Below are 27,894 nucleotides of genomic sequence, written 5' to 3' on the forward strand. Positions count from 1 at the left end.
AGGAACAATGTTCAGCACTAAAGTTGATAGTTTAAATAATGCCTATGTTTTTGTGTAATAAAACAAATAAAATAAAAATACAGATTTTGAAAACTAGAAAGTTTACCAGATGATTAATCTTTGGAAAAACCATAGAAATGTTACTTGGTAGCTTTCTACACAAAGAATGCAAGAAAAGAAAAATTTTAACTTTTAACAAGAAATTTATGTTCATTAACTGCTAAAAAAATGTTAGAAAACATTTTTAATATTCTGAGAAAAATGACACATCAGCTTAAGATCAGCCATTTTGGATCCAAGCACCTGTTTGAGTGGTCTTCTTTTCTAGCGAATTATTGCGATTGCTAATTTTTCACTGCAAGCAATAATTAGCGGAAGCTGAATTGTTAAATAAAATATTTTTGACCAGTTTGGCAAAACCCAAAACTTTGCTGTGGTAACCCTTAGCTCTACAACACTGAAAAATCCAATTCAAAATGGCTAAACTTAAGCTGTGTAGGCATGTGTTATATAGTGCCTCCATGTCTGACAATCCTTGTGGACAAAATGTGCTGAAGAGGAGTCAGTCGGGTTACAAGTGAAATGCCAAAAAGTTATTATAACAAATTTCATGGATTGGTACACATGCAATCAGAAATTGAATTTAGTTTCAGTGTTTCTTTAATAATGTGGTTTGTAATGCATTTATTCCATGAATTAAGATCATGTTCTCACTGAGGAGGTGAAGAAGCAAATCTTCTTATTAACTTTCACATCTATCGAAAGTGGCGAAAAGAGGATATTTGTTTGCTGTTAACTTACTTGTGATTTACACTATCGTTGCTTGACAACCTGCAAAATCTAGACATTAATTAGCTCAGGTAATCAATGAGTTTAGTATAACGTATTTCTCTTAATTTTTCCAGTTAAAAAATATTAAGATCAATCACAGCAACATTTAATTTAATCTCCGGATTCAGCTGCCTAAACAACGTTCACTTATTGATGGCTCAGCTGAGTGCATAAATAGTTCATTTTTCTTAAAATATATTTACTTTCCCTACGCTACACTTGCAGATTTATTAGGTCAAAGCATGTTTTTTCATTTCAAAAATTTTCTTCTCACTTGAATAATCTTCAAACATTCAACAATTTTATCTTAAAAACAAAATTGAAATATAATTAAGGATTAAAATTCAAAGTACGATATATTTCAAAAAATTAAAGGAAAAAACTTTTCTATTGGTTAGGTTTTTGAAGAGGAAACAATGTACCTGCTACTAAATAACTTTTAGTTTCTCTCAATTGTAAAATATTGTGACTATATAAGTACTATAATTTGCTAATAAAGAATAGAAATAAAATAGCTGAAAGTTTTTAAAAAATCGAGATAGTTGGCTCCATACTGGTTCAATTTTAAACAGAGTTTTTTACACTTTTAATTTTCGAAGACCTCCATGAGCACGCGTCTTAAGACCAAAATCTCGACGAGAATCAGTTTTACAGGAGGAATAATTACTGGCTCTAAGTGAATGTGTTCTTTTCTTTACATCCATTGTCTTTTGAAACAAGGAATCATTCCTCCGCCTAAGCGTACTCTTTCTGAAGTTTTTCATCTTTGGTTCAACAGTACTTTCATCTTTCTGCGGACTCTGCTTTACATTATCTGAGGAATCAAAGCAATATGTAGTCCTGTTGGTTAGTTTGAAAATATTGTCTACTTCACACAAATGAACTCTGTCGTTTTCTTTGCTGTTTTCTGAACCTAGCAGAGAATCTGAATCTCCCTTTCTGGGACAAATCGTAGATGTATCTGATTGAAAGTAACTTTTGTCGTTGCAGTTTTCATTTGAAGTTGTTTTTGAAGTAGATGGCTCTCCCCCATCGGATGAAGACATACTAACTGATGATTTGTTATCAAGACTGCAACCAGAAGTCACAGAGTTAATATCTTTACCACATGAATTTGTTTCTGACGTTTTAATAATGTCTTCATCATGTGGTGGGTCATGCCCTTTTTTCTTTGCCCTAACATCTAAAACATCTGCATTGGGTTGATTCACATCTGCAGATGTCAGTTTACTGTATGTCTGAGGTTTCTCGGGAGCTTTAGGAACATTTGACTCGGGTGCTGGGGACGCTTGATCAGCATGATTAAACACAACCTTATATTTCACTTCAACTCGTTTTGGCGACAAAACAACAGGTTTTGGTAAATTTCTTGGAATAGAATCGTCTGAATCTGTGGAAAGTCTCCTTTCTTTGGCTGGAGGTTCTGTTAGTTCAGAAGACCTTTTTCTTTCTTTTAGAGGTGTTTGTTCTTCACTAATCTTACGCTTTTCTCTGCTACCTGATGGAGAGCTCACATCAAATGCACTGGCATCACTTGCATCACATTCTACAAAGAAAACAAATGGTGAAAAAATTGAAGAAAAAATGTGCTTAAGTCAGTGCTGTAGTTCAGAGAATGAGCCGATGTGTGCATCACATGACTTCTTTTAACAAAAATTTAATGATAATCGCGCCTTAGAGTCACAAGGAAACACTAAATACTTTCATCCCTAGTTTGTGGCAAAACAAAGCAAAAAAATGTTTTACACGGATTTATTTCTCCATTATTGGCAATTTTAATGTGATTCAATGGTTAACTCTCTAAATATTGCCAATTGTTGCAAAATTGAAACCAGATTTTTAAAAAATTAACGACAAATTTTTCGCCAAGTTGGTGACAAAAAGCCTGCCGATATATTGCTAAGTGTCTGTCAAATTATAACACCACTTGAGTTAGCATTGAAATTAATAAGGATCTCTCCCCCCCCCCCACCCAAAGGTGTAAAAGACCCCTTCTGGAACGTCCAGGGTATCTGCTACTTTTTGAGTTTTGAAATCCATGAATTTCCCTGACTTCTGCTTGTAGCTTTCCCGGACTCACATTCTTCAAATCCATGACTTTCCATGACTTATGCAAGTTACTTCATTTGACAATGACATCAAAATTGCGCATAAATATAAATAGAGACTATAAAGCAGTATAACTTTGTTTTAGGAAAATATCCTTTTTATCTCAGCTATGTAAATAAATCTAAACAAAAGTAGCAAAAATATTTATATGAAAAACAAATGATGCAACAATTTATTGAGACAAAAAATAAGTACAAGAATTTAAGAACATTTAAAATCTAAAATGACCCATTATGTCCCCAAAGTGCAGTGTGAAATTGTAAAATACAAATTTAGTAAATGCATTTATACCTTAAACAGAAAAAAAAAACTTCAAAATACTCAATTCCAGAGTCATCATTGTTAAAGATAAGTAACAAATCTGAATATGATCGGTTTAATTATTGAACTGTAATGTACAAAAGCAAGCTTACCATTAAACATAGAAACTTCAAACTGTTTTTTCTACTGTTTGTGTGTGTTTTTTTAAACATTGTAGAAAAGCTATGATACGAAAAAAAAATCCCCAGTCTCCGGAATGGGAAAACATAAGAGTTGGAAGGATTCAACGTTGAGTCTTCATCTGATTGGTCAACACAATGTAACAAGTCAGGAAACGTTATTGATAAATCATTTTTCTGTGCATCGAAAAACAAAGTAGATGAATGGCGAAGAAAATATTTTTGAACAGCAATCGGTCCTGAATGCGAAATCCATGACCAACAGTCAGTTTCCATGACTTTTAGACTTTTTACACTGAAATCCATGACTTTCCATGACCAATTTCGATCATGTTCGAAATCCATGACTTTGCCCCCCCCCCCCCGGTAACTTTACTGCTTAAATGTTTGCTTAGTCTTAATTTAATTGTTATAAAGTTATTTGTTATTCAACATTTTTAACAATAACAAATGACAGGGCTGTCAACCTATATATATTATAAATGTACAGTAAGAAGGAAAAGAATGTGTAGTTTTAAGTGTTAATGTGTAGTTTTCTGGTACGGTTCAATTTACTCCCCCTAACTCTCTACAACTCATGGGAGGGGGGGGGGGAGCTATGTTTAAAACAGTGTATATTAAATGAGTAAAAATACTACATAAAACAATTGCAGAAAAATAAGATCTTTTTTTTTTTAACTATTAATATCAAAATAATACTATTCTGCAGAGTAAGGTTTTTAAATACGAGTCAAGCTGAAACTCAGCTAAAGAGCTGCAAATTCTCAAAAAAATTTGCAAACAGAATTGTATTAGAAATGTTTTAACAAAAGTCGCTTACCTTCTCTTTGTAACAAAAGGAAATTTAAAAAAAAAGAAACATAAGATAATTATAGCAACAATTAATACTTTTTTAATGACAATAAAGTAGCACGCTTTGCTTTAGCAGCTTGTTCATCAGAAAATTCCTTAGAATAACAAGATTCATTGCTACAAATCATTTTAATCTTTTCAACTAATAAAGCATTTAAAGTTTCAGTGCTTAATGTGGATCTAAAATCAGTCAGGTTGTTTTTGACGATGCTAAAAACTCTTTCACACCCTGCATTACTAACAGGAATTAGTAGAATACTCAGCATCACTTTTGGGAGAAAAATGTACTTTGATGATCCATTGCCATCACAAAAGTTGGATATCCTTGCCTAAGCTTAATCTGTGTTCATTTTTAAAATTTCACTGTCAAGATCTTCTACTTGATACCTAGAAAATTCCATTTCTAGTTGGTCCATATCATCAACAGAAACAAGTTTTGGGAAGCTGTCGATAAAATATCTCACGGATGAAAAAGAAACTTCTTTCCTTAAATTTAAATTGTGCACTTCAGCATGTTTCAATAAATCACTGTTCAGAGGGATTTTTTTTTTTTAACATATGAACAAGCCTTTTGATAAAACTTTCTAACCGATGAATAATTTTTTTTTTCTCTTCAACACTAAGATTTTCATTTAAATAAGATTTGGTTTTCAAACCAATAACCAAGTCTTCATCAGCCTTTTGGCAACTTTGCTTATCATACTTTATTTCACATAAACTTGAGGCTTCTGACACAGCAGAGGGCTTAATAAATCTAACTAGCAGATCCATCAAAAAGGAATTTAAATATCTTTTAGTGACATGGATCATTGGTTTATCAGTTTGAAGCTGAACATTCAAACTAGTAAATAAGGGCAAAGTTGCCTCTAAAAACAATAAATACAACTTGGTCTCAGGAGACTGGATTAACCTTTTTACATTCTTTACTTTTTCATTACAATCTTTAGAATCATTGGAAATATTGCAGAAAAACTCACTAACTGCTTCCCACTGCGACAAAAGTTTGATTACGGAATCCAACGATGACAGCCATCTTGTCGATTAATATTTCAGTATTTTATGAGGCTTAACGCCTAACATTTCTTGGCCGTCTAGAAGCCTTTTCTTCCTCTTGGAGCTTTTATCCATGTAGAAATAAGTGTCTAACAAAAGAGATTCTACATCGCATGCAAGTTCTTTAGCCCATTTTTGTGCAAATATGAATAAGATGGCATAAGCATCCTTGAATGTGTGTCTTTGAATTCACATTCTTGATGTGGGCCGCCACTCCTTTTATATGCCCAACCATGGTGTTCGCATTATCACAGCCAAATGCAATGCAATTTTCCCATGGGATTCCTTTTTTGGTAAGCTCATCATTTAAAATGTTAAAGATTCCAGCACCAGTGTTACCACAAGATTCTAAAAGAGCCAGCAACGCAGAAACTATTTTTTCTCGCGATGAATCAAAATATTTTACAACAATGGGATACAGTTTTTTCGTGTTCTGATCACTGCTCCCATCAGTTGCCATAGAAAATGGTTATTGTTTGAGAATAGAAACAATCTCTGATGTTGTTTCCTCTGCCAAATATCTAACTATAGCAGTTGTTTTAGTTTGCACACACGAATAGCTTTTTGCAATTTTAGAGTTCGGAAACATTTTCTGGAACAAGGGTGCAGCATGGTCGGATGCACTCAATGGCAGGTTATGCTCAATCAAGAACGATGTGAAGTGCATTTCCGCCTTAATCAAATTCAAGGCAGATGGATCAGGACTTTTCACGAACAATGAAGGCAGACTTTGTCTGAGACTTTACTTTCGTCATTTCTTGATGCTTTTTTGAAGAAATGTGACGAGAACAGTCGTACACTCCACCATGATTTACAGAAAAGTTTGTACTGCAAAGTGTGCAATATGCATGATTTACGGAAAGTTCCGATGGGCGTATACAAGGACATTTTTCCGTGTAAGTGTACTTGAACTTTTGATCAGAACCTTTTTTTTTAGAGTTCTCACCCGACATTGCAGAAAACAACGACAGCAAAAAAATGAAAGCGTTCACCAGGTGATAAACAAGCGATAATCAATTTCTAACTCAAGAGAGAAAAGCATCCGAGTCTACAATCCAATCAGAATCAAGAATACGCCTGCGCGCATTCTCACGAAGCGAATAATTTTCCGATCACGAGCAGCTCTCTCTTCTCGGATGATGTCATTGAAGCGCCGCGGAGAGAGGTTATCATTTAACTTTCGCCTCTCGGTGATCGGAGGATCATAGCCTCGTTTGCTCAACTGACTTCTTGGCCTCCGCAGCAAGCATTTGAAAAAAATTTTCTTCGAAAAGAAAAATTCGTTCGATTAAGACGAATGCGTATTTTTTGCATTGATATGCGTAGTGCGTAGTGAGCTAGATAAATGCGTAGTTACTACGCCAAATGCGTAGTAGTTGGCAGCCCTGCAAGTGACATTGTCAGTAAATATTTTTACAAAATTAAACTGTTTATTAATGCTAATAAGATATGTATGGAACTTATATTCATTTTTAAGCTGAACATACATTCTAATAGAATTAACTTTTTTTTCCTAACCCCAATTTTTTCGGCATGCTGGAAAGGACCAGGCAAGTGCCATTGAAAATCTGGTGACGCTCAAATTTTGCAGCATGCCGACTAATGCGAGGAAATACGGTATCCCCTTTGGAAGGTTTTCGTAATTTAAAGAATAAGAAATTGGATATGATTTGAAACATTTCCCAACAGGTTAGAATAAACATAAATTGCAACCATGCAAGTAGTTGAATCTATTGGAATTTGAGTAATAGTAAAATCTTTTCCATTATTAGAATGAATTTAAACTATAAAAAGAGGGGGGGGGGGGGTGACTTTAGAGGAATTTACAATTCAAAACTAAAAATTTATAAACTAAAATGAAGTTAATATATATATATATATATATATATATATATATATATATATATATATATATATATATATATATATATATATTTCCAGACTTGCCAACCTAGACAAATGAAAAAATCCTGCAATTTGCATGATAAAGCCTGCAATTTTATTTATCAACGTACCGACATATCAAAATCGCAATAATATCTTACTTTCAGAACAGAAAAGTTTTAATCATAATATGCTAAGATTAAAATGATGGCATTGTGTTATAAACGAATTTTTTTACACAGAAAATATGGATTTTATACACAGAAATAAAACAATTTGAAGTTTAATTATTCTTTTATTAATAGAACTAGTAATTAACTGTTGAGGTATAATAGCAAAATGAATACTATTAATCTAAAGCATTTCTAAACAATTAATAAGCATATACTTGTCAAGATATTACATTTGATAAGAAAATTTTGCTTTAAAAAAAATATTTTATGATTTTAAAGAATTAAAAGTGCAAGATTTTGCCTTTTTTAAAAATAAATCATCAAACTTTTTTTCGAAGCAAGGAGCTTTCATTTTGGACTTGACTGTCAGCAAGCTTTCTAAATTTTCATTTGATAACTGAGAACGAAACTGAGTGTGGGTTTTGGTTACCATGCTAAAAATTCTCTCGCATTCTGCATTACTGTGTGGTAAAGTAAGCAGAGAGAGCATAAATTTACATAGCAGATCATATTTTTTTTCAGTATAATTACTCAGTTTCGCCCACTTCACATCCATTCTTTTTTCAGTTACAATATCCTCAGGCAAAGCTTCTACTTGGAGAGAGCAAAACTGAACTTGCAGTTCATCTAGTAATGCATCAGAACTTTGATATTTTAGAAGCTTTGTCAACACTGGAAATTTTTGGCAGAAGAACTGTACACTAGAAAATGAAGATGTCTCTAACTTATTCAAGTTCAATACTTGAGCATTAATTAATACTTCATCATTAAATGGGAACTTACGATACATATAATCACAGACAGTAGTGAAATAAATCCTAACTGACTTAAAAAAACTCTTTTTTTTTTACTTGGTTTTAAGGATTCCACCACTTTTGAACATGTTTGTCCAATCACAAGATCTGAATCTAACCTCTGATTTTCCACACTATGATATTTTACATCTAACAATGAAGTACTGGTTTTAATTGCTGAAGGAACAATAAATCTGGATAAAACATTCCTAAAAGTTGTAATTAAAATTTCATGAAGAATATGTATTTGTGGAGATCCTGACTGCAACTTGACATTGGGTTCTTCAAAAAGTGGTATAGTATGAGTTAAAAATAAGCAATAGGCTTTACTTAAATCAGAAGTTAGAAACATAAAGATTCTTTCTTCTCTCGAAAGAATATTTTTGGACAGTTTATGATCACCAACATCAGGATCTAATTTCTGTCTTTTAACAGCGCTAGATTGAAAATTAGCTCTAGATGATGTTGACTCTACTACTTGCATGTTAAAACGGCTGCTTGTTTCAGAGGCCTTTACTTTTGGAATTTTGTAATCTTTTAAAGTATTATTTGAATTAGGCTTGCTTTTCAGTTCTTCTTTGAAAAAAGATACCAACGGATCCCACTGCTCCAACAGGCGTTTTAGAGAACGCCCTAATGAAAGCCATCTAGTTGATACATGTTTTATTATTTTTCTTGTCTCTGTATCATGCAATGCCTGAAATTGCTTTAATTTTTGTTTTCTTTTGGAACTTTTATCTAAATAGTAATATATGTCAATAACATATTCCTCGACATTTACAGGGAGCATAGCTGCACCTTTTTCAGCTGCGAGATTTAAAAGATGGCAAGGGCAGCCAATAACACATAAATTGCAAATGCTTTTACTCATAATGCCAGCAGCACCAATTTTTTTTCCTATCATCACAGGGGCATTATCAGCCCCGAAAGCTAGGCAATTGTCCAGATCAATTTGGTTTTCATTCAATGCGCTTAATAAAAGATGAGATATGTTTACCCCAGTTCCATCTGATTCTAAAACAGGTAAACACAGCAAAGAAGACTCAATTTGCAATGAAGATTCATTATAATATGTGACACAAATTGGATATAATTTACAATCAGTTTTGTTACTACCATCAGTAGCAATTGAAAAAGGACTTTTCTTCAGTATTTCCACAATACTTTCTTTTTCAAACTTTGCCATCTCTTTAATGACTGCAGTAGTTTTGGTCCTTGCGCACCCATATTTTTTTGCGATATCGCTATCGGGGAACATGTTTCGGAACAACGCTCCAACGTGATCACTAGCATGAATTGCGACATTATGCTCCACAATAAACGTAGTAAAAAGAGCTTCCGCACGGATAACATTCAAGTCTTGATTAGACTTAAGGGCATCAAGTTTTTTATTATTTTTTAAGCTAGCCGAGTTCCGTGTATGTTTCTCTGTGCTTATATGTTTTTCTATGTCAGCTTTACCTCGATGCAAAATGGAGAAGTCACAGGCACAGGTGGAGCAAAACGCAAAGTGTTCGCCTTTTCTTGACGATTTGATTGACGGAAATTGTTCAGTGTAGCTTTTGCTGAATGCCGTCCGATATTTTTTTGACATCGTTTCGCACTTTACAATTTATATTACTCAACACGCAACACAACATACATGTACATTTACAATTTACATTACACAATTCGCACTCGCACCGGCCGACACAAACAACAAACAAGTTCTGACCACGTGAGCTAGCAGGAAAACCGTCAAAGTTAAAGTTATTTTAGTTCACCTGTTTCTTCCAATGAGACACGCTACGTGATCAACGACGTACTCCGTAGAAACAAGCGAGTCCCATGTCGTAGCCTACGAAAATTCTGTCCGTTAACCTCTGTGCTGCATTGCATTTTCGCAGGCTACACCTGCGTTTCGGCAGTTTGGCAAAACGCCAAAAAACTGTTTGAGAGCTTTGCGGGCGGTTTTTTTTTTTCTCTTTTCAATCAAAATGAATATTTTTTTGAAGAAATGTATTAATTTTTGGTGCTGTTAAGTTTTTGAACAAAAATCCGGAGATATCAGCGCTAAATCCGGATGTGTCGAAAATAACGTAAAGTACGGAGACTCAGGCCTAAATCCGGAGGGTTGGCAAGTCTGTATTTCTTTTAATGAAAATAAAATAGGCTACTTTAAATTATCTTAAATTAAAATAAATTAAGAACTTCTAACATTTAAAACAATTGAAATATGTACAAGATGCAAAAGAATTGAAACCTCAAGCACAGATGCAATTTTCAACAAAACTATTTTAACCTTCAAAGTCAATCAAAATCTGACATGATGAGAAGTAATTACAAATTAAACACTAGTTAAATTCACTAAAAAAATGCATTACAATGCATCAGTTAATAGCTCATTTTAACGTTTATTCTAATACTGTAGAACAAAAAGGGATCAAGGCATACCTTCTTCAATTTGGTCGTCTCTTGGCCGTAGTCTCTTCATTACTCTCTGTCTTAAGAGGACTTCACTTTTGGGTGGTCCTGGAGGATCTAACATCACAGTAACCACACTTGTGTTGTCTGCTCGCATTCCAAGCTCGTACCAGTGCCTGAGAGCAGCATCAACCAGAATTTTGGATGGATTATTCAACTGCCGCCCCTGTTAAAAATGAAGAATAATTTCATATGCAACATAAATATATGAATAATAACAACAAAAAAAAGTTGCAAAATAATTTTACCCTCTCTGAAAGCATTAACTACCAAACTGCCACAGTCATGTTTATACTTTTTTCTGAAGCAAAGTCTTTTACGATGGTAACCAGCCTTATTGCAAGCAGGATTCGAAAATATCATGTTATTTTTGAAAATATTAAATATATCTGATATTTTGATACAAAGTATAACTCCGATTTAACGATTGTCAAGGGACCAGAAAAAGTTATCATTACATAAAGAGCATATATATTCAATGCAGTTAAATTTGGACCAGTGAAATGTATGATTAAATTGAGGAAATTCTTAAATCGAAGTTATACTGTATATCCGATATTTTCAATCAGCACAAACTAAAGTCTTCCAAAATAATGAATGCATCCTCAAGTTACTCCTTATTTTCTTATATTATTATTACAATATGTAGACTTTAAATTAAAGTTTCTATCATGATTTATATCTAATACAGTATAAGTTCAATTTAACGATTTCCTCAATTTAATAATACATTTCACTGGTCTGGATTTAACTGCATTGAATGTATATGCTCCTTGATTTAACAATAACATTTTCCAGTCCCATGACAATCATTAAATCAGGGTTACACTATTTCATTTTATTTTTATGAATTTTGATGGAGTTAATTTAGTATTAGCTGCTTTACTCATTTTTCTTGTGTTAGCTACTTTTACACAGTTATATGATTCAGAAATAAAAATATGCATTAGTCGGTGAACTGTCACAAGACATTTTCCTTTTTTTTTCACCAACATTAAATATTTAATTAGGCACTTTAATTCAAATTGTTACATTGCTGGAATTTTGTGAGGATAAAATAAAAAAGGAATATTATATTACTTTGTTATACTAATGATGTATTAATACATCATAAAACTATAGTGCATCTCTTTTTGGTTATTTTTAATAATAAATGAACAATATATTACAATGATTAATATAATTTTTATATTGAAAATATCGTAGTTAAAAAAATATCATAATATCGTATTTTCAAAATAAGTATCGGATATTTATCTCAATATATATTATGATATATATTGACTGATATATATCGGGAAACCCTGCTTGCAAGGGAGAAGAAACCATCCACTCAAATGAGGGGAAAAACGCTTTCTGTTTTTTCTCTAGCTTACAATGGGGGCTTAAAATCCTATTCTTGCATATCGTCGCCTCAAATCAACAGTAAGACATCAAGATCCAGGAATAACAGTAAGATGTTCTACTGTTGCTCGGAGGCGATGATATATTTATGAAGGGTATGTTTCGTTTAAAAAAGGAGAATTAGAAAGAACCAGCTCCTTGTACATTGCTTTATTGTTTGCCTTCGACCAATAACAGGGAAGAAATTTGTCAATATCATAATAATTTAGCTGTGCATAAAAAAACTGTTTAAGTCTTTTATTCTCTAACAATAGAAATCATGGCTCTTACACAAAATTGATTTTTTTTTCTTGGAGTATTCAAGTACTTTTCTAGGATAAATGAGCTTTCCAAGCACAAGTTGGAACTACAGTGAAATAAGTTTAACACGAAAACGCTTAACATGAAAAATCCGTTAACATAAAGTGGTATAGAGGTCCATACTGTGTACTGCACTTTAACTTTTAACAAGAAATTTAAAAATGAAAAAAAAAATTCAGTCCCTTCAGTTTTGACATTATTTACCAACCATTTGAATTAAAAAGTAAAAACAAAAATAGCTAAATTACTTACAGCACCATTTGTTTTTCCATTTTCCAGTATAATTTTTTCATTTTCTTCATCGGCAGTCTGGACTATTCTGACTGCACACTGAGTGGTGAGCATGTTCCACAGTCCATCTGAGGCAAAAATCACACAACGATGCATACGAGGATTTATATTGATCACATCCACATCAGGATCAGGGCTCACAACGAACTCATGTCGCAGGTAGTTATAACTCCACAAATCTCCTGTAGGAGAACAATGCAATTTAAAAAGACTGACAGAACAGAAGGTACAGTGTAGTGGATAATCGTCATTAAAAAACTGCAACTTTGTTGAGTAAACCAAAATTTGTAAGAATGAAGGCTTTCACGGCCGGTATCAAAAATTTCGCAAGATTTCGGGCTGTTGTGCAGTGGTCTGAGAGTTGTTACTCCAAATACAAGGAGTAACAACACTCAAACCACAGCACAACAGCCCGGAATATCACAACATTATCTATATATATAATTCTCTTACGTGCCGGCAAATGAAGGGGTGAATTTCTAAACCTCTGTTGGCAACACTTCGCCGATAAATCATGTAAACAAACTTCTACGTTGTTTTGAAATCTTGAATCACAGAATACTCAACGAACTTTTTTTTTTTTTTTGAGATGAGTTTGAGTCGGGCTGTGGCCCATTTCAACCTTAATCAGCAAAGAAAAGCTCAAAGAAGGCAGGAAACCGTTCTTGAATCCAATTTAAGACGAGCCATTTCCAGAGTTGTATTCTCTGATTCGCTGCCGATAATTTTTAGCGGCTGGGGAATTTTCAGTCAGCAGTTCCTTCAACAGATCAGGTGCGTCACACAATGCCGGTAACCGCACCTTTCCGTCATGGCAACATTTAGTATATTTATTTGCAGTATTACGCTCTTTCTGCCAATAAAGAGCACCACAAAATTCGCATTCTTCACACATTGCTCCACAATCATGTTCATCGGCAATGTTGTTTTGAACGCGTAGGCGCTTTGAGCGTCGTCTATTCTCTGCTTCAGTACGACAGTTCAGTTCAAAATGAATAACCGAGAAAGAATTTACTTTATTCCTTTTATTCTCAGCTGAAAGGTTTCGCCAAATTTGTTTAGGGTTATAGTAGTTTTAGTATTGTGCAAGCAAAGTAGCCTTGGCGAGTTTTCGCGTTTTTAGTTAAACCATTTTTTGTTCGTGACGTGGCAAGGATTCAGAATAACAACAAGAAGGACAAACGTTTGAGAAAATATGTTTGGTGCTCTCTGAGCCTGTTTTTAGTCATGGCCAGCTCTATGTGGCATTATCAAGAACAAGATCTTTTGAAGCAGTGTCAGTTGTGGCTCCCAAACGGGACATTTTTAATTGTGTATATGAGGAAGTTTTCTCAGATTAGAATATATAAGAGTGTAAATATGTAAATATATAAGAGTGTAAATAATGTAAATACATCCCTCGGGGGAGCCTGTAACCCCTAGAGGGCGCGTCCCCAGGTGGCGGATAGGGGAATGCCTTCATTGGTTTTCCAATGGGTGGTAGAAGGGAAATAAAATACCTTCCGCGGACCAACAGGTAGAAGTGCAATCTCTCCAAAGCAATGACAGACACTTTTGTATCTATAATGGTAAAGTTGTGCACATTGCCAAGGCAGTCATCTTACATACAGCAAAGTTAAACTGTCGAAAATCTGGCTAAAGCAGACAAATTAACATTATGAACGTAATTTTCATATTGGTTAAATGGATGGTGACCTAAATGCAATTACCAACTTTAATTTTTACGGAAAATTTTAGCTAGGCTAATGTATTGGCATACAGCGAGCGAGCGAAGCGAGCATGGATCGCGAAGCGATCCACAGGGAACTGCGTAAGCAGTTCCGGGGGTTGGCGAGCGATAGCGAGCAGGGGGCGATAGCCCCCTAGTAAATCAAAATTTGTTCTAGTAAACATGTGAGATCTAAAAAAAGGGGGAAGGTAAGATAAAAAGAAAGAAACCTGGAATTAAGTAGCTGTGATAAGGTTAGTAATAAGGTTAGTAATTTTGCAAAACTTCACCAGCACCCCTCCCCCCCTCAAAAAAAAAAAAAAAAAAAAAAAACGTGTTTTGAGATTACAATGAACCTGTTTTTATTTTGCAAAAAGATGTGAGCTTATGGAAGCAATCTCTCCTTGCATTTAAAAAGGGGTTCCTCAAAACACCAAAATACGTGTATCCAATCTTTGTTGCTACTTTGCTGTTAAAGCAATTTTTTTTTTTTTTTTTTTGTGAATGATTATAAAATAAACTTTGTTCAAATCAATATATTTTCATTAAGAGCTTAGAAAATTAAATTTCGTGCCAGTGTTGGGAAAAGTGAAGGTCGCTGTCCGCTTATGATCTACCACACAGAGACGTCTAGAACTTAAATTTTGGGTTGGAAGAAATGTTTAATTTGCCAAATAATACTCTGAGTTTTACTGAATGATAAAATACGAGCATGACCACAAACATTATCTAATGATAAGAGACATTAAACATCATTATTTTCAAAAAGGCAATTACTCAATGCAGTCTCTAAATTTAAGGAATTGTCAGAAAAATTGTCAAATAAGAACGTTTTTGGAAGGTCACAGTGACCTGCCATCGGGGCGCTCCAGTTTCTACCAGAGTTTCGAAACAATTAAGAGATTAGAACGGCAATGATCGTGGACTGGTGTCTGGACATAGAAGCTTGGATTTGTAGTCGGTGTGGTATCGATGCATTAGGAAAAAAATCATCACCGGTTTAATGATGTGGGATGCACACCGTTTTTTTGAGATGTTTCGCCTAGCAGTAATGTCCTATTACCTTAAAAACGAAGAAAATAGAAACAAATAAAGGAGAAAATGTTAATTTTATTTCTCTTTCTTAAATAACAGATAAGAACTTGAACAATATTAATCATTTGAGGGCTTCTAAACATACAGGGCTCTAGGTCATAGCCTAGAAGGCATGTTCAGTAATAGGGACCTGATTATTATGAAAAACAAAACTTTTACTCTTCTGAATGCAAATAATGATTATTGCTTTATTTTGCCATACATAAAAATGTACATACAAAATACCTCTTTTGGCACAATATTCAAACTTGCCAACCTTGCTTATGCAATTATTAATTGTGCATGAAAAAAATCTCAAGATAAAAATCACAGCTACAAAGAGAAAGATTATCTTATAACTGCACATGTTAGAGAAACAGGGTGGCCACATAAAAAGAAAAATCTTTTTCCCTCACTCTTCCTTGTCCAATTAAATTTTCCCTGAATTCTTTTAGTGGCCAATTTTTTACTCCTTTATACTGCTATGTCTCTACTCTTTCCCTTGTTATTTAGATATATTTAACCTTTTACAGTATTTAGACAATCATTTATGTGCTAAAATGAGGAACAATAATATAAAATATACCTTGCGGCTGCTAAATTGTTAGAGAAATATTAAGTTACATAAATGATTTAATTTACTTAATAACTGAAAAAATATCATTAACAAAAGGAATGTTGCCCCCCCCCCCCCATTAAAAAAAGTTTCCTACTCTCCCTGCATCTCGAAAGAGGGGTTAAAAGCTTTTCTGACTTCAGTTTTTAAAAAAAAATTGGGAAACATTCTCACGGCTACCCCTTCCTCTAACCTGACAAAAGGTTGCTTAAAATCAAACTTTCAAGACTTAATTTCAAAAATTTGCGAGGGAGAGCCTTAAATACCCTCTTACTTGTAACACCCAAAGATGGTCTAAAATAATGGTTATAATACTGCAGCAACAAACATTTTTTTTGAAGAATCGGAGAATTTGTAAAGAAAACCAGGAAAATTAAATCAAAGTCATTTTCAGACATTAAAGGGAAACTCTTCTTGTATTTTTGACTTGCTCCTGTTCAACGTAGTCCAGAACTTGATGAATCACTTAACTCTAATGTTTTCAAAAAAATATTCGTTGAAATGGTGGGGAGGAGAAGTGAGGAGAAGGAAAGAAACTAGATAGGGGTCATAGCCATTTTGTCCCGTTTGTGAGCATACATTTCATTAAAAATAATAATTTAAAAGAGTAATGAACAAAACACATGAAACATATCTGTGACTTCTTGAGAAAAAAAAATTTTCATTGCCTTTTAAAATTATTTCTTTTTCATGAAATAAAGAAACTGTGATGTGTGGGACAAAATGACCATTTTCAGTGGAATTGCTTTGTACACATTTTTTTCTCAACGGTTTAACTTATTATTTCTCAACAAATGAGATATGGTTCCTTTATATTGGAACCTTAGCTTTCAAAACCTACAATTTGTTTTGTCTACAATTTGTTTTGTCATTGCTATATTAATACAGCGAAAATGAAAATATTAAGTTATGCATACAGCAAACAACAAGAGGTTGACTTCCGATGTTCCACATGTGACATACACAAATAAATTAAATTTTAAGTAACAAAGTTACTTAATAAAAATAATACTGTATCAAGAGTATCTTTGTATCAAATATTAAGGTCAAAAAAATTTCTTACTCCTGATTAACCAAAATATAAAGATCTATAATAAAATGTTGATGAAATTATCAAGTCAGAATGTGAGTGGAATGGCCCAATACTTTTTACTTTGGCAGTACGCTTGCAAGGAAACAATTCTCCGACTATTTTAAAGGAAGGGATAGGAGAAATTTTACTGAGAATCCATTGACAAACATCTGGGTTGGATAAAGGGTATTTACCTAATGACCTTGCGACAGCTAAGAATGGGATTTGATCAAATGGTGTGCTTCTTCTGACTGGTCCTTTATGTCCAGGACGAGGACGATTCCAAACCACCCGTTCCACACCTGCTTTGTTAAGCACAAGACCACCGACTTTGTTAATCCTTTGCCTCTCCTCAGGACTTTCTGGTTTATGATCTTTTGTCAAAGCGTAAGAACACCATTCACTTTGGCCTAAAATGTATGTTTTGATCAGTACTTAACATTATTATAATCATTTACTTTTTTAATAAATATGCATTTGAAAAGATAACAAGCTTTTTTTGACTTCAGCAGTTATTCTTTTTAAAATATAACAAAACAACTCCAACACTCAGACAATGCAAATTAGTAATAGAAATAAACCAGTTTACAATCAATCACAAATAATCAAAAATACCTAGGGCACGCAAAAAATTTTTAGTTTGCCCCTAGGAAGAAAAGGGTCTGAATTCTAAAAAAAAAAAGGAGACCAAAAAGGGACCTTTGTCATAAGTTTTAAATGTTAAAATTAAGAATGCACTGATTAATTGGAAGTAATCAGTTACTTTGAAGATAATTCATAATTGGCCAATTTTTAGATTAATTGGCTGAAAAATTAATTTTGAAAGAACAAGAAACTATACTGAATGAAACTATGTTGAATGCTTACATGCTGCAATATGATTAAAAATTTACAAATTATCATGATAGTGTGAACAAGACATTCATATCGCCGCACAAAAAAAAAAGTGAAAGAAACAATAGGAATAATTTAAAATGAAACTGAAACTTTAAAAAAAGGAAAACAAGTGGACCAGATTTTTTAATAAAAAACAGACTTTCAGGATTTGAAACTAAAAAAGGACCATTTGGGAACTCTGAATAGGTTTATCTACAAAAATTCTATTGGTTCTTTAAATCAAATCATCATTTGAACTTGAAATAAATTTTATCAGATGGAAAAATTTATAAAAACTTTTATTTATTGACCTGTTTTATTTTAAAACAGTCAACGATACTGATATGAATCAATATAAGTAATATTTTATTAAAGAGTAAAAAGGGGCAGCGTTAGAAATCAGAAAAAATTCCCAACGGACCTTTGAATGGTCAACATGAATATGTACTGGTCCACTTTAAATTTCACACTAAAATATGTTTGCACCTTAAATTATTTGCACTCTATAATTGCATTAATTTTAAAACTGTTTCATTTTTAGCAAATTGATTAAATACTAAATTGTAACTATAAATATAGACATATGTATAATATATATATTTTTTAATGTGCAAAATTACTGCACTGCAAATAAAGTTCAAAATGGTAAACTAATGATGCAAACACGTAGTATTAAATAATAATGCAAAACAAAAAAGCAAAGAGTAAAACATTTTTCTACTGATGAGGATTTTTTAATATACAGTAGACTCTCATTTTATGCGAGGGTTACATTCCTCGGAAATTTGGTGTAAATCAAAGACGCGTAGATTAAGACTTAAATATTAGTGTTAAAATAGGGGTTAGATTACATAGATTAAAAAAATACTTCATTCTAGAGATGACTAATTGTATAATAAGTTTATTGTGTACTGATTTCAATTTCAATGAACAACATGCATAAAGGATTATGTAAAGGAGCTGGCTATGATAATCTTTTGGCAGTCAAGAATTTTTCTCTGTAGTTCTTTGCCGAGCATTAATGCATCCATGATCATTTCCACGATAGCATCATCCATGATAGAATCTTCATTCACTAATAAATCAGAAAAATCCATTTCTATTGCCAAGAAATGGCTCAAAATTGTCAATGTTAACGTTTTTGGTTCTGTGTCATTGATATCAGTATCCTTGTTGGTTTTGTCCTCCTTTGTCACTCCTAAAAGCTCCTCTTCCAGTGAGTTCTGAATTTAATAACTTTACTTTTGGAAAGAGCTCTGGAACCAATCGCATAAAATGTCTCCAGTGGCCCAAAATCGATTATTAGCACGCCAAAATGCAGCTTATTACGTGTAATCTGAAATCATTAGGAGTTTGGATTTTGAAAGAAGGAAAAATGTTATGTGTTTGCATTGGCGCATCCACCTAAAATAAAATAAAGATGTCAAATCTTAAACCGCTTAAAATAACCTGCGTAAAACAAGGGTCTACTTTACTTATTGTTTCAAAAAAAAAAATTTTTTTTTCTTTTTGTTTAGTAATGAAACCAGGGTTGTTTGGTTTAAACCATGTTGGTTTAAGTAATGAAATCAAGGTTGGGGGTTTAAACCATATTGGTTTAAACCCCCGTGGCAAAAAGCTGCTGACACCGCGACATTGTCGCAGAATGAGAGAGAGTTTATGCAGAAAATTTTTGCACTAAGGAGGGAAAAAAGGGATGGGGGGAAAAAAGATCAGCAATAAAATTATTCTACAGAACAATACCAAAGGATAGCTGTTTGACGGTAAAAAATGTAACTGGACTATGAATTAAGAAAAAGGCCTGATTTCCTACGAAAAATAAAATAATTGCGACATTTACAAAAAAAAAAACTTTGGCGAGCGCCAAATCCAGCAATCATTGATGACTGTGGTAGTCTGCAACATCGGAGATCGGGAGGTATGGCATGGATAGAAACCAGTTCCTAAAATTATGAGGAAATTAATTTAGAAGAATTCATTCTTAGTTATTTGTAATTGATAATGTCTGAACTCTCTCTCACAATAAATCATTTCGAATATTTATACTAAGGCTCATTTAGGTATTGTAATTTTTTAATAGTTAAGATTTTCAAACAATATTCCCCTATAGAAAGCTCTATATATGTGGAAATAAAATTAGAAGATTTTACTCTTAACTATTTAATTAATTATGAAGAAATTAGGTATAAATATAAATATTAAGCATCTTTTATTGAATAATTCAAAATTTTTTATGACTTTCCTAAATAAAAATGTTTTTCTTACAAATAGTGTTTAAACCGAAAAAAAACCCGGTTTAAACCAAAAACCCGGTTAATTTGGTTGTTTCTCCCAAAAAAAAAAAACGTATTTTTTACCAACATTGAATGAAACATTTAAATCTGACATCTTAAACAGTCAAGTGTACAGTCTGAAAACCAATTTTATTGAGCAACCCTTAAAACATGCTACCAGAAATTTGAAAATTTGATTTGACCATTTTTATTTAGTCTCCGGGTCTATGATATAGGTTCCAAACGATAAATATTGAATAAAATGTAGATGTGGAAAATTACATAAAGTTATTAGAAAAAAATTAATTGCAAAAAAAAAGGCAAACAATGGTTTGGCTAATGGTTTCACTTTTTTTTCTAGCAAAGCGTGATAAAAATTGCCAGCGGTTTGTGGTCCCACAGAACACTGATTTATTTTTTTTATGATGATCCCAGGCAAATTTCACTGGTTTGGGACCAGTGGACCAGCAGAGATTTTGAATGCTGAAAAGGTTATGCACTTTTAAGTAGATTTAAAATTAAATACTATCTCTACTAGAGCATCTTACCAGGTAGCTGAAAACCAAGGACAATTTTCGAGTCTCCAACATGACCAATGTAGAGTTTCCTACGACGAATGAATGCAATGCTGGAAGTTGTACCAGATGTACTGGGCAAACCGCTAACAGTTTTCGGCCATTTACCTGTAAGAAATAGTTTAAGTGTCAATAACAAAATGCTTCAAATTTTTAATTAAAAAAAAATGTATAAATTATTTTTTTTTAATTTAGGATGATATTTTTGATAATACAAGTATGAAATTTGGATACAGAGAAAATACCAAAATTGAAATGGTTAATTTTAATTTGATTTTGAGCAGATCTACAGAAGTGATCTAAGATCACTAAAACAACAGCTTTACGGTTAAGATCAAAGATTATCTTTTAAGTAATGACAGAACAAAGCAGTTGTTGGCCACTGAACACTAGATGAAATATCCAACCTTGATAAAACTTTTAGTTGAATAGTCATGCTTAGCCACCTTTCAACTGATTAATTTCAGCACAAATATGAGAGAGGGGGAAAAAAAAACTTGTGCAAACACAAAAATTCTTTCCTTTCAGTTTCAGGAAACCACAAAATAATTACTCACCATTTGCCACCAGGCGGCAACTAAATGCCTTATGTAGGAGGCAATGAAATATTCAACTGGTTTACTTTCTAAAACCTGACTAGTCACAGATAATTGTTACATTATTGTTATTTTTCCTCAGGACAAGTCATTTCTATTCTGAAGCAATTGGTTGTTGTGTAAAAACAATCGCAAGTTATCACACAGTATTGCATATTGTTCACAAACACGCTGATGTTGTGCATCACATGACTTCCTTTTACGTCAATTTAATGATAGTAGTGCCTTGGATTAAGCGAAGAAACACTTTAAATATTTTTATCCCAAGTTTGTTGCGCACCGGAGCAAAAAAAACAAATGTTCATACAGATTAATTCTTCCAATATTGGACAATTTAGTGTGATTCAATGGTCAACTCTAAATATTGCCAATAGTGTCCAAAATAAAACCAGATTTGAAGAAAAAAAAGTCGCCAAATTTGTCACCAAGTTGGCGACCAAAAGCTTGGCGATATATTGCCAAGTGTTTGCCAAATTATAACACACTTGAGTTCATTAAAATTAACAATGATTTCCCCAAAAAGATGTAAAAGACCCTTTGGAACATTCGAATGCAACCAAAAAGGGAGGTCCCCTAGGTGGGGTTTGGTTTTCCCCTAGTGGAGTGTAGTACGTACCAAATTTCAACTTTCTAGGACATACTGTTCTTGAATTATGCGACATACATACGTACATATGGACCTCACGTGAAAGCTCGTTGTAATTACCTATGGATATTTCTGGTGTCTATACGTTTTTAGGCACTTATCCACGTGTGGTCGAGTTGAAAAAAAATTCAACATTCAGTCGGGGGTGAGCAAAATGAAAATTAAGGCAGATTTTCGAGTGAAATTTTTTTCGCGAATACAATACTTCCTTTTTTGTAAAAGGAAGTAAAAAGGAAAGCCATAATTCACTAATAAGCAAACTTACAGAGATGTACATAAAATTTGAGCACACCTGCTGGAGGGAAGGGAGGGGAGATGCAAATGAATGAAATTGTAGTTAGTACCTACTCACACAACAATACAGTAAAACTTTAATAGGTCGAAGTTGCAAGAAAAGTGAAAAAAATTTGCGTTGTCGAAAAAAGAAAAACACCAAAGGAATAAAATACTACCACTGAAACTGATTAAATTTATAATATGAGCAAAAATTGATAGAATAATGTATCAAAGATTATATATACTTGACATTATCAACAAATATATAATTATGAAAATTCCCGAGTTAGTAGACAAAGTTGGAGAGCAAAATTACACTTTTATGCAGAAATGTAACAATTTTTACTAAAAAATAAAAGGCTTTTTTAAAAAAAATCTGTAATCAATCATTGCTTTTGAGTAGAAATTTGTTCTTTCATTAAATAGTCGTTGAATACTTTTTGAAGGAGGAGTCAGGATCATTCAGACAAGATTCTATAAAGAACATGCAATATATCTGCTGCACTTCTTGCATCTTGAGTTAAAGGTAATTTTCGGCTCAAATTTTTCCCTCTCTTCATCATCAGAATGGTTTTCGCTTTTTTTTTTAACCCACAATCAAATATCTACATTTGTAGGGTACTCTGTGACTAAAATTCCATTATCAACTACAATAAAATCCATGTTCAATCTGTGTTGAAAGAAATATTCATTTTCTCTTGTAAAAAGCTCCACACATTCTGTAAATTTTTACCAGATTTATTAGATTCACTTTGTCCAGGTGCCTTTTGATGCAAGGGCAGTTTTATTTCTTTTTGGTCATATTATTTGGGGGAAAAACGATTTCTACACAGAAAATCTGATAATGGTCCTGAAATAAAATTCTTCTTATTGAATATTCTGACATAGCAAAATTCGGCTCTTCAAAAATGAATAACATAAATTCTTCATAGTTCAACAACAATGGAAATTAAAGATTCACTTTGGTTTATGTGTGACTTTCATTGTATTTTCTTCCAATTTAAATTTTAATGTGCTGCCTTTTTGTTTGCGTATAAAAAATAAAAAATTTGGATAAAAAGACTACATATCAGGGTCGTAAGAGTTTCGGCCAGTGGTGATTTTAACTATGGATAAAACCGGCTTGGACAAAATCAGTTTTGTCCATTGGATGTGGATATAAGAAATAATAAAATTTTTAATCAAAATAAATGAGTATACATAAGTAAAAGATATATGAAGCAAGATCATCAAACCCATAATCAGTCATTATTCATTATTTAAGTAAACAGTTGATTTTACATCCTAGGCAATAAATGGCAGCATCTTTAAGAAGGTTAGTCACATCATGGGAGAAATATGTCATAATTCTTTTAAAATATGTTTTAAACAGTGTAAATAGCACAATATATAGTTGTTTTCATATTTTTATGTGCACAATATGAATTGCAAATTAAAACAAGGTAGATTACTTATTTTTTTATTCATTGAATACATGTTAAAAGTTTTGTGAAGAACAGCTATTAGTTTATATTGCAGGCTGCTTCATATCTATACTAATATTATAAAGAGAGAGGACGAATTTTTGTGTTTATATGTTCGAGGTAATCGCCGGAACCACTGCACCTATTTGAAAAATTCCTTCACTATATGAAAGGTGCTTTCTTACTGAGTAACATAGGCTATAATTTGAAAAAAATCCGATAAATAGTTCTTTTTTTATTCCAATTTAGGCCCAAATTTCACAGAAATTGCCTACAATTGGCTGTTAAAGGGATGAAAAATTACTCGCACATATTAATGTTATGTATCGTTGAAAAGGGTAGAATTTTCCCCGTTTAAAAACAATTTGTTTCAATGCTCTAATTTAATTACGGCAAGAGTAGTTTGCGTTTTTAGCTTGAACTCTTTTAGGCTTAGCTGAAATTTAGGCACTATTTTCTTCATTAAATCTATTAATAAAAAGTGAAGGAATTGTCCTACAGTTTTCTTTTTGACACCATTGGAAAAAGCGACATTTGTTACTCCAGATCTTTCTCGACCTATGGTCGAAAAAATTAGCTTCTATCTTCAAAGGAAAAAAGTTACAAGAGCTTTTAAATCAATTTCAAAATACGTTATTTTGATTCAAGTTGTCAACCATTTTATTCCACGGTTGTGCTTTTTTCTTTATTTTGCATTTAATTTCTCAAACTTATTTCATTCATGTTTCCATGGTTACACTTTTAAAATACATCTTTCGCATTTTAATTTCTTAAAAGTATTTTAATACCTGTTGTCATTGCTTGGAAGGGTAATTTTGCATGGTGATTTTTTTTCTTTATTTAAGCCTGATTGTTGAATAAATGTCACTTGACACAATTTTTATTCTCAAGGTAGACCGGCAATGCAGCCACTTAATATATAAAGATTTGAAAGCTACTGTTAATGTGATTTTATACCTTTTTGTTTGTTTGGCGAAACATTTATTATTGCCAAAGAAAAAACATCCGCTTCAATCGCAAAAGGGCTGGGTTCCGGTAGCGTGGTCGCTTGGTGTGTTAGGCGCAGAGCAGTTCAAACTAGGATAATTGTTTTAAGGCAACCGTTAATGTAAATCATTGTTATGGTGATTTGTTTTGTAAGAAAAGAAACTTTTGATTTGTTTTTATCCAAGTGAAATGTACGACATTTTCTTTTTTTTCTGACCACAATTTTTGAATTTTCCACGGGAGGTTTTCTTTTCGTTACACGGATCGATTATGATAGCGCGGTTGCTGGGCACGTTTTGCGATAAATAATAGAGTTGCGGAATTTTTTTTTACATATGAAAGATATTTGTTTTTTTTTGTTTATTTGGCGAAATATTTTAAATTGCAGCAAAAACCACTTCACTTGCTAAATAGAGTTTTAAAGCAACTGTAAATCTAATTTAATGATTTGACGAAAAGATTTAAATTTCAAAGAAACTTAAATTGTTTGTTTTTTTTTGGAACGGTGTGTACGCATTTTATACGAAGAAAAATGATCATTTCACATTAGAGAGGGAGAGGGCGTCAATTTTTTTTATTCAAGGGACTTCCATTAAATTTTTAGCACGGGCATCACTGTGCGGGTACTGCTAGTTCCTAATAAACGAGTGTCATTTGTCTTTGCTATGAACAATTTTTAATGTTGATATAAGAAAAGTTGCCTTTAAATCAATAAATTGGTTTAAAAAATTATTTCAATTATGATAAAGAGACATTCTATTTCTTTTAATGCATTAAAATGCACAACATTATGCATACAAAGTGTATGTGTACACATATTAGTGTGCTTTAATACAATATAGTTTTGGCCAGCTCTATGGTAGTTAAAACCAGTTTTGGCGGGTTTTAACTGGTTTTTGAGAGTGGCATGGCCAAAATAGGTTTTGTTCAGCCAAAACTACAACCCTGCTACAAATTATTAAAAAGGGGGCTACGTACTTAGCTAAAATGTCTACAGACTGCTGGCAACTAACTAAAATTTGAATTTTCAGATATACCTTTCAGTGTGGACAGCTAATGCAACTTGAAATTAATATAGCATACGACATAGTTATAGAAACAAAAAAGAAAAAAATAAATAAAGTACAAGCATGACCTTTATGTTCGGATTAAATGATATTCCGATAATTTTAATAAGGTACTAAATTTGATGCTCAAGCTTTACAATTGTAGTTAATTCATTCCAAACAAACAAGGAAACAAAATTAAGGAAAGGGAATTGAAAGATGTTTCTATAATTCTGACCTTTTACAAAGTTATATTATCCAGCAGGCCTTCATTAGTTCTACAGTATAGATTGTTTAATAATATCATACATAATATAATTTACTGAAAATGATGCCCAGATCTTTGTTTCAGATGTCGAAGAAACTTATCCCAGACTTTAGCGGTGATGACATACGAATTTAAATTTCCCAAAATTTAAAAATCACTTTTAACAAATTTTTAATTCAACTTTTCTACATTACTTTTTTTGCAGCATTGAAATGGATCCACCATTAGAGTGACTGAGATAACTGAATAAAAAGTTTAAAATTTCGAGGGAATGGACTCAATTAGCCACAAAAATTCAATTGAAAAATAAAAGAAGGTTCTTAATGTCTATTCTAACCGATATTAACCAATAAAATAGTCAAAAATGAAATTTTGGTGAAAATTCAATTTGTTTTAAAAATCAAAGTGTTCAAATTAGTGTTCTAGCTCAACTTCAATTAGTTTGGGAGAATATCGCCAAATAACACATCAAGCAAAAAATACATTTAATAACGATTTAAATTCATAAACGGGCTAACAAATCAATGAAAACCTTGATCGTGCAGCAGAATTTAAAATGAGTTTTCTTATCACAGAAGAAATTCAAAAAAAAGATAAACAAGCTTTTGGATTGGCCAAACATAGTCCGTCAGATTCAAATCGCTTTAACAAATAAATATAATAGCTTTGTGTCAGAGGAAAGGATTTTTCTGGCATGAAATTTTTAAAAAAATACCTTAATATGTATCAAATTTCAGTTTTCAAGATCATACAGCATTTTAAAAAGAAACACAGTCACGAAAATCATCGTAGCAACAGCGAACCGATCTAGCAGACGTGACGTAATAATATAATCGTTTTCCACATGATAGAAACAAACATGGCCGCTAACCAAATCTTATAAAGATTATTTCGTTTAAAATTATTACTTTTAGCCACTTGCAATTATGATTGCACATTTCTGAAGTCAGAAAAATCACCAATTTAACACATTTTCAGTCAACATACATGAATTTTAAACAAGTACATGATAATCACCATGACAGAACGGTATTTGTTTACATACAACTACAGTGCAACAGAAAATATAAATTTTCTCACCGACTTCTCTCCACATAGCCTGATGTGTTGCTAAAAAGCCATCTCGAATGGCTTTTAAAACCTGATTGTCATCATCACTCCAGAAAGATTTTTGACAAACAATATTATTCATTAAATGCTCTTTAGCGAAAAGAGCAGCTTCACGGCCACCGTGACCATCAAAAATTCCAAAATATGCGTATTCTAAATCTTTTTGGTCTTCGGTCTGTTGATAGGCCACAACAAAAGCATCTTCCATATATTTGCGACCCCCTTGATTACAATGTCCAGTCACACGTAAATTTAGGCCGATGTGTGTCATAACGACATGAAATTAAACTCACTGCGACTTGGATTTCGGGCGTCCAACTTGAGAGAGAACGTCAGCAGTGCACTTCTTCGCCATTGGTTGATTTGCCGATGACGTACTGAAAACGCAACGTTTCTCAAAATTGAATTTCTGACAAGCTCTTTCTTGTTTGTTTGCGTCGTGTTTTCCCAAAACGGAAGATCTTTAGCAAAAAATACAGGATATTATGTTTTTTCAAAGTAAATTATTCAATTATAAGGGAATATTTATTCACATAAAAATTAGAGTGCTTCCAAAATTAAATGTTAGATAATTCTTTTTGAGAATGGTTTTTTTTTTTAAATTCAAAAATAAAAATTTTCCTTCTGCTTTCGTTTCATACTCCTTTCTTTTCAAAAAAAAAAAGAGAAAAAAAATTAAAGACAAGTATAAGAAAGCAGGGGAACATAAAAATT

The 27,894-nt window shown here is 32.7% G+C and overlaps 1 protein-coding gene across 1 annotated transcript; it reads right to left on the reverse strand.

The window, feature by feature from the left end:
* Positions 1-1,234: 1,234 nt before the first annotated feature.
* Positions 1,235-27,484, reverse strand: LOC129233499 (protein phosphatase 1D-like). Its single transcript, XM_054867518.1, has 6 exons — positions 27,151-27,484; positions 20,762-20,896; positions 17,259-17,474; positions 12,556-12,776; positions 10,570-10,765; positions 1,235-2,377 (listed from the first exon to the last, which is right to left on the reverse strand). Exons 1-6 carry the CDS (start codon positions 27,449-27,451, stop codon positions 1,410-1,412), a joined length of 2,037 nt encoding a protein of 678 aa, XP_054723493.1. The 5' UTR covers positions 27,452-27,484; the 3' UTR covers positions 1,235-1,409.
* Between the last annotated feature and the right edge of the window lie 410 nt (positions 27,485-27,894).

This window comes from Uloborus diversus, unplaced genomic scaffold (assembly GCF_026930045.1).
Source record: "Uloborus diversus isolate 005 unplaced genomic scaffold, Udiv.v.3.1 scaffold_470, whole genome shotgun sequence".
Taxonomy (NCBI): domain Eukaryota; kingdom Metazoa; phylum Arthropoda; class Arachnida; order Araneae; family Uloboridae; genus Uloborus; species Uloborus diversus.

Bases quoted from the DNA above. Each gene is read 5' to 3' on its own strand.
- LOC129233499 (XM_054867518.1), bottom strand. From the start codon at position 27,451: ATGACACACATCGGCCTAAATTTACGTGTGACTGGACATTGTAATCAA. The intron at 20,897-27,150 runs GTGAGAAAATTT...TATTTCTTACAG, and splicing joins GGCTATGTGGAGAGAAGTCG to GTAAATGGCCGAAAACTGTT. The intron at 10,766-12,555 runs GTAAGTAATTTA...CATTTTTAACAG, and splicing joins ATGGAAAAACAAATGGTGCT to GGGCGGCAGTTGAATAATCC.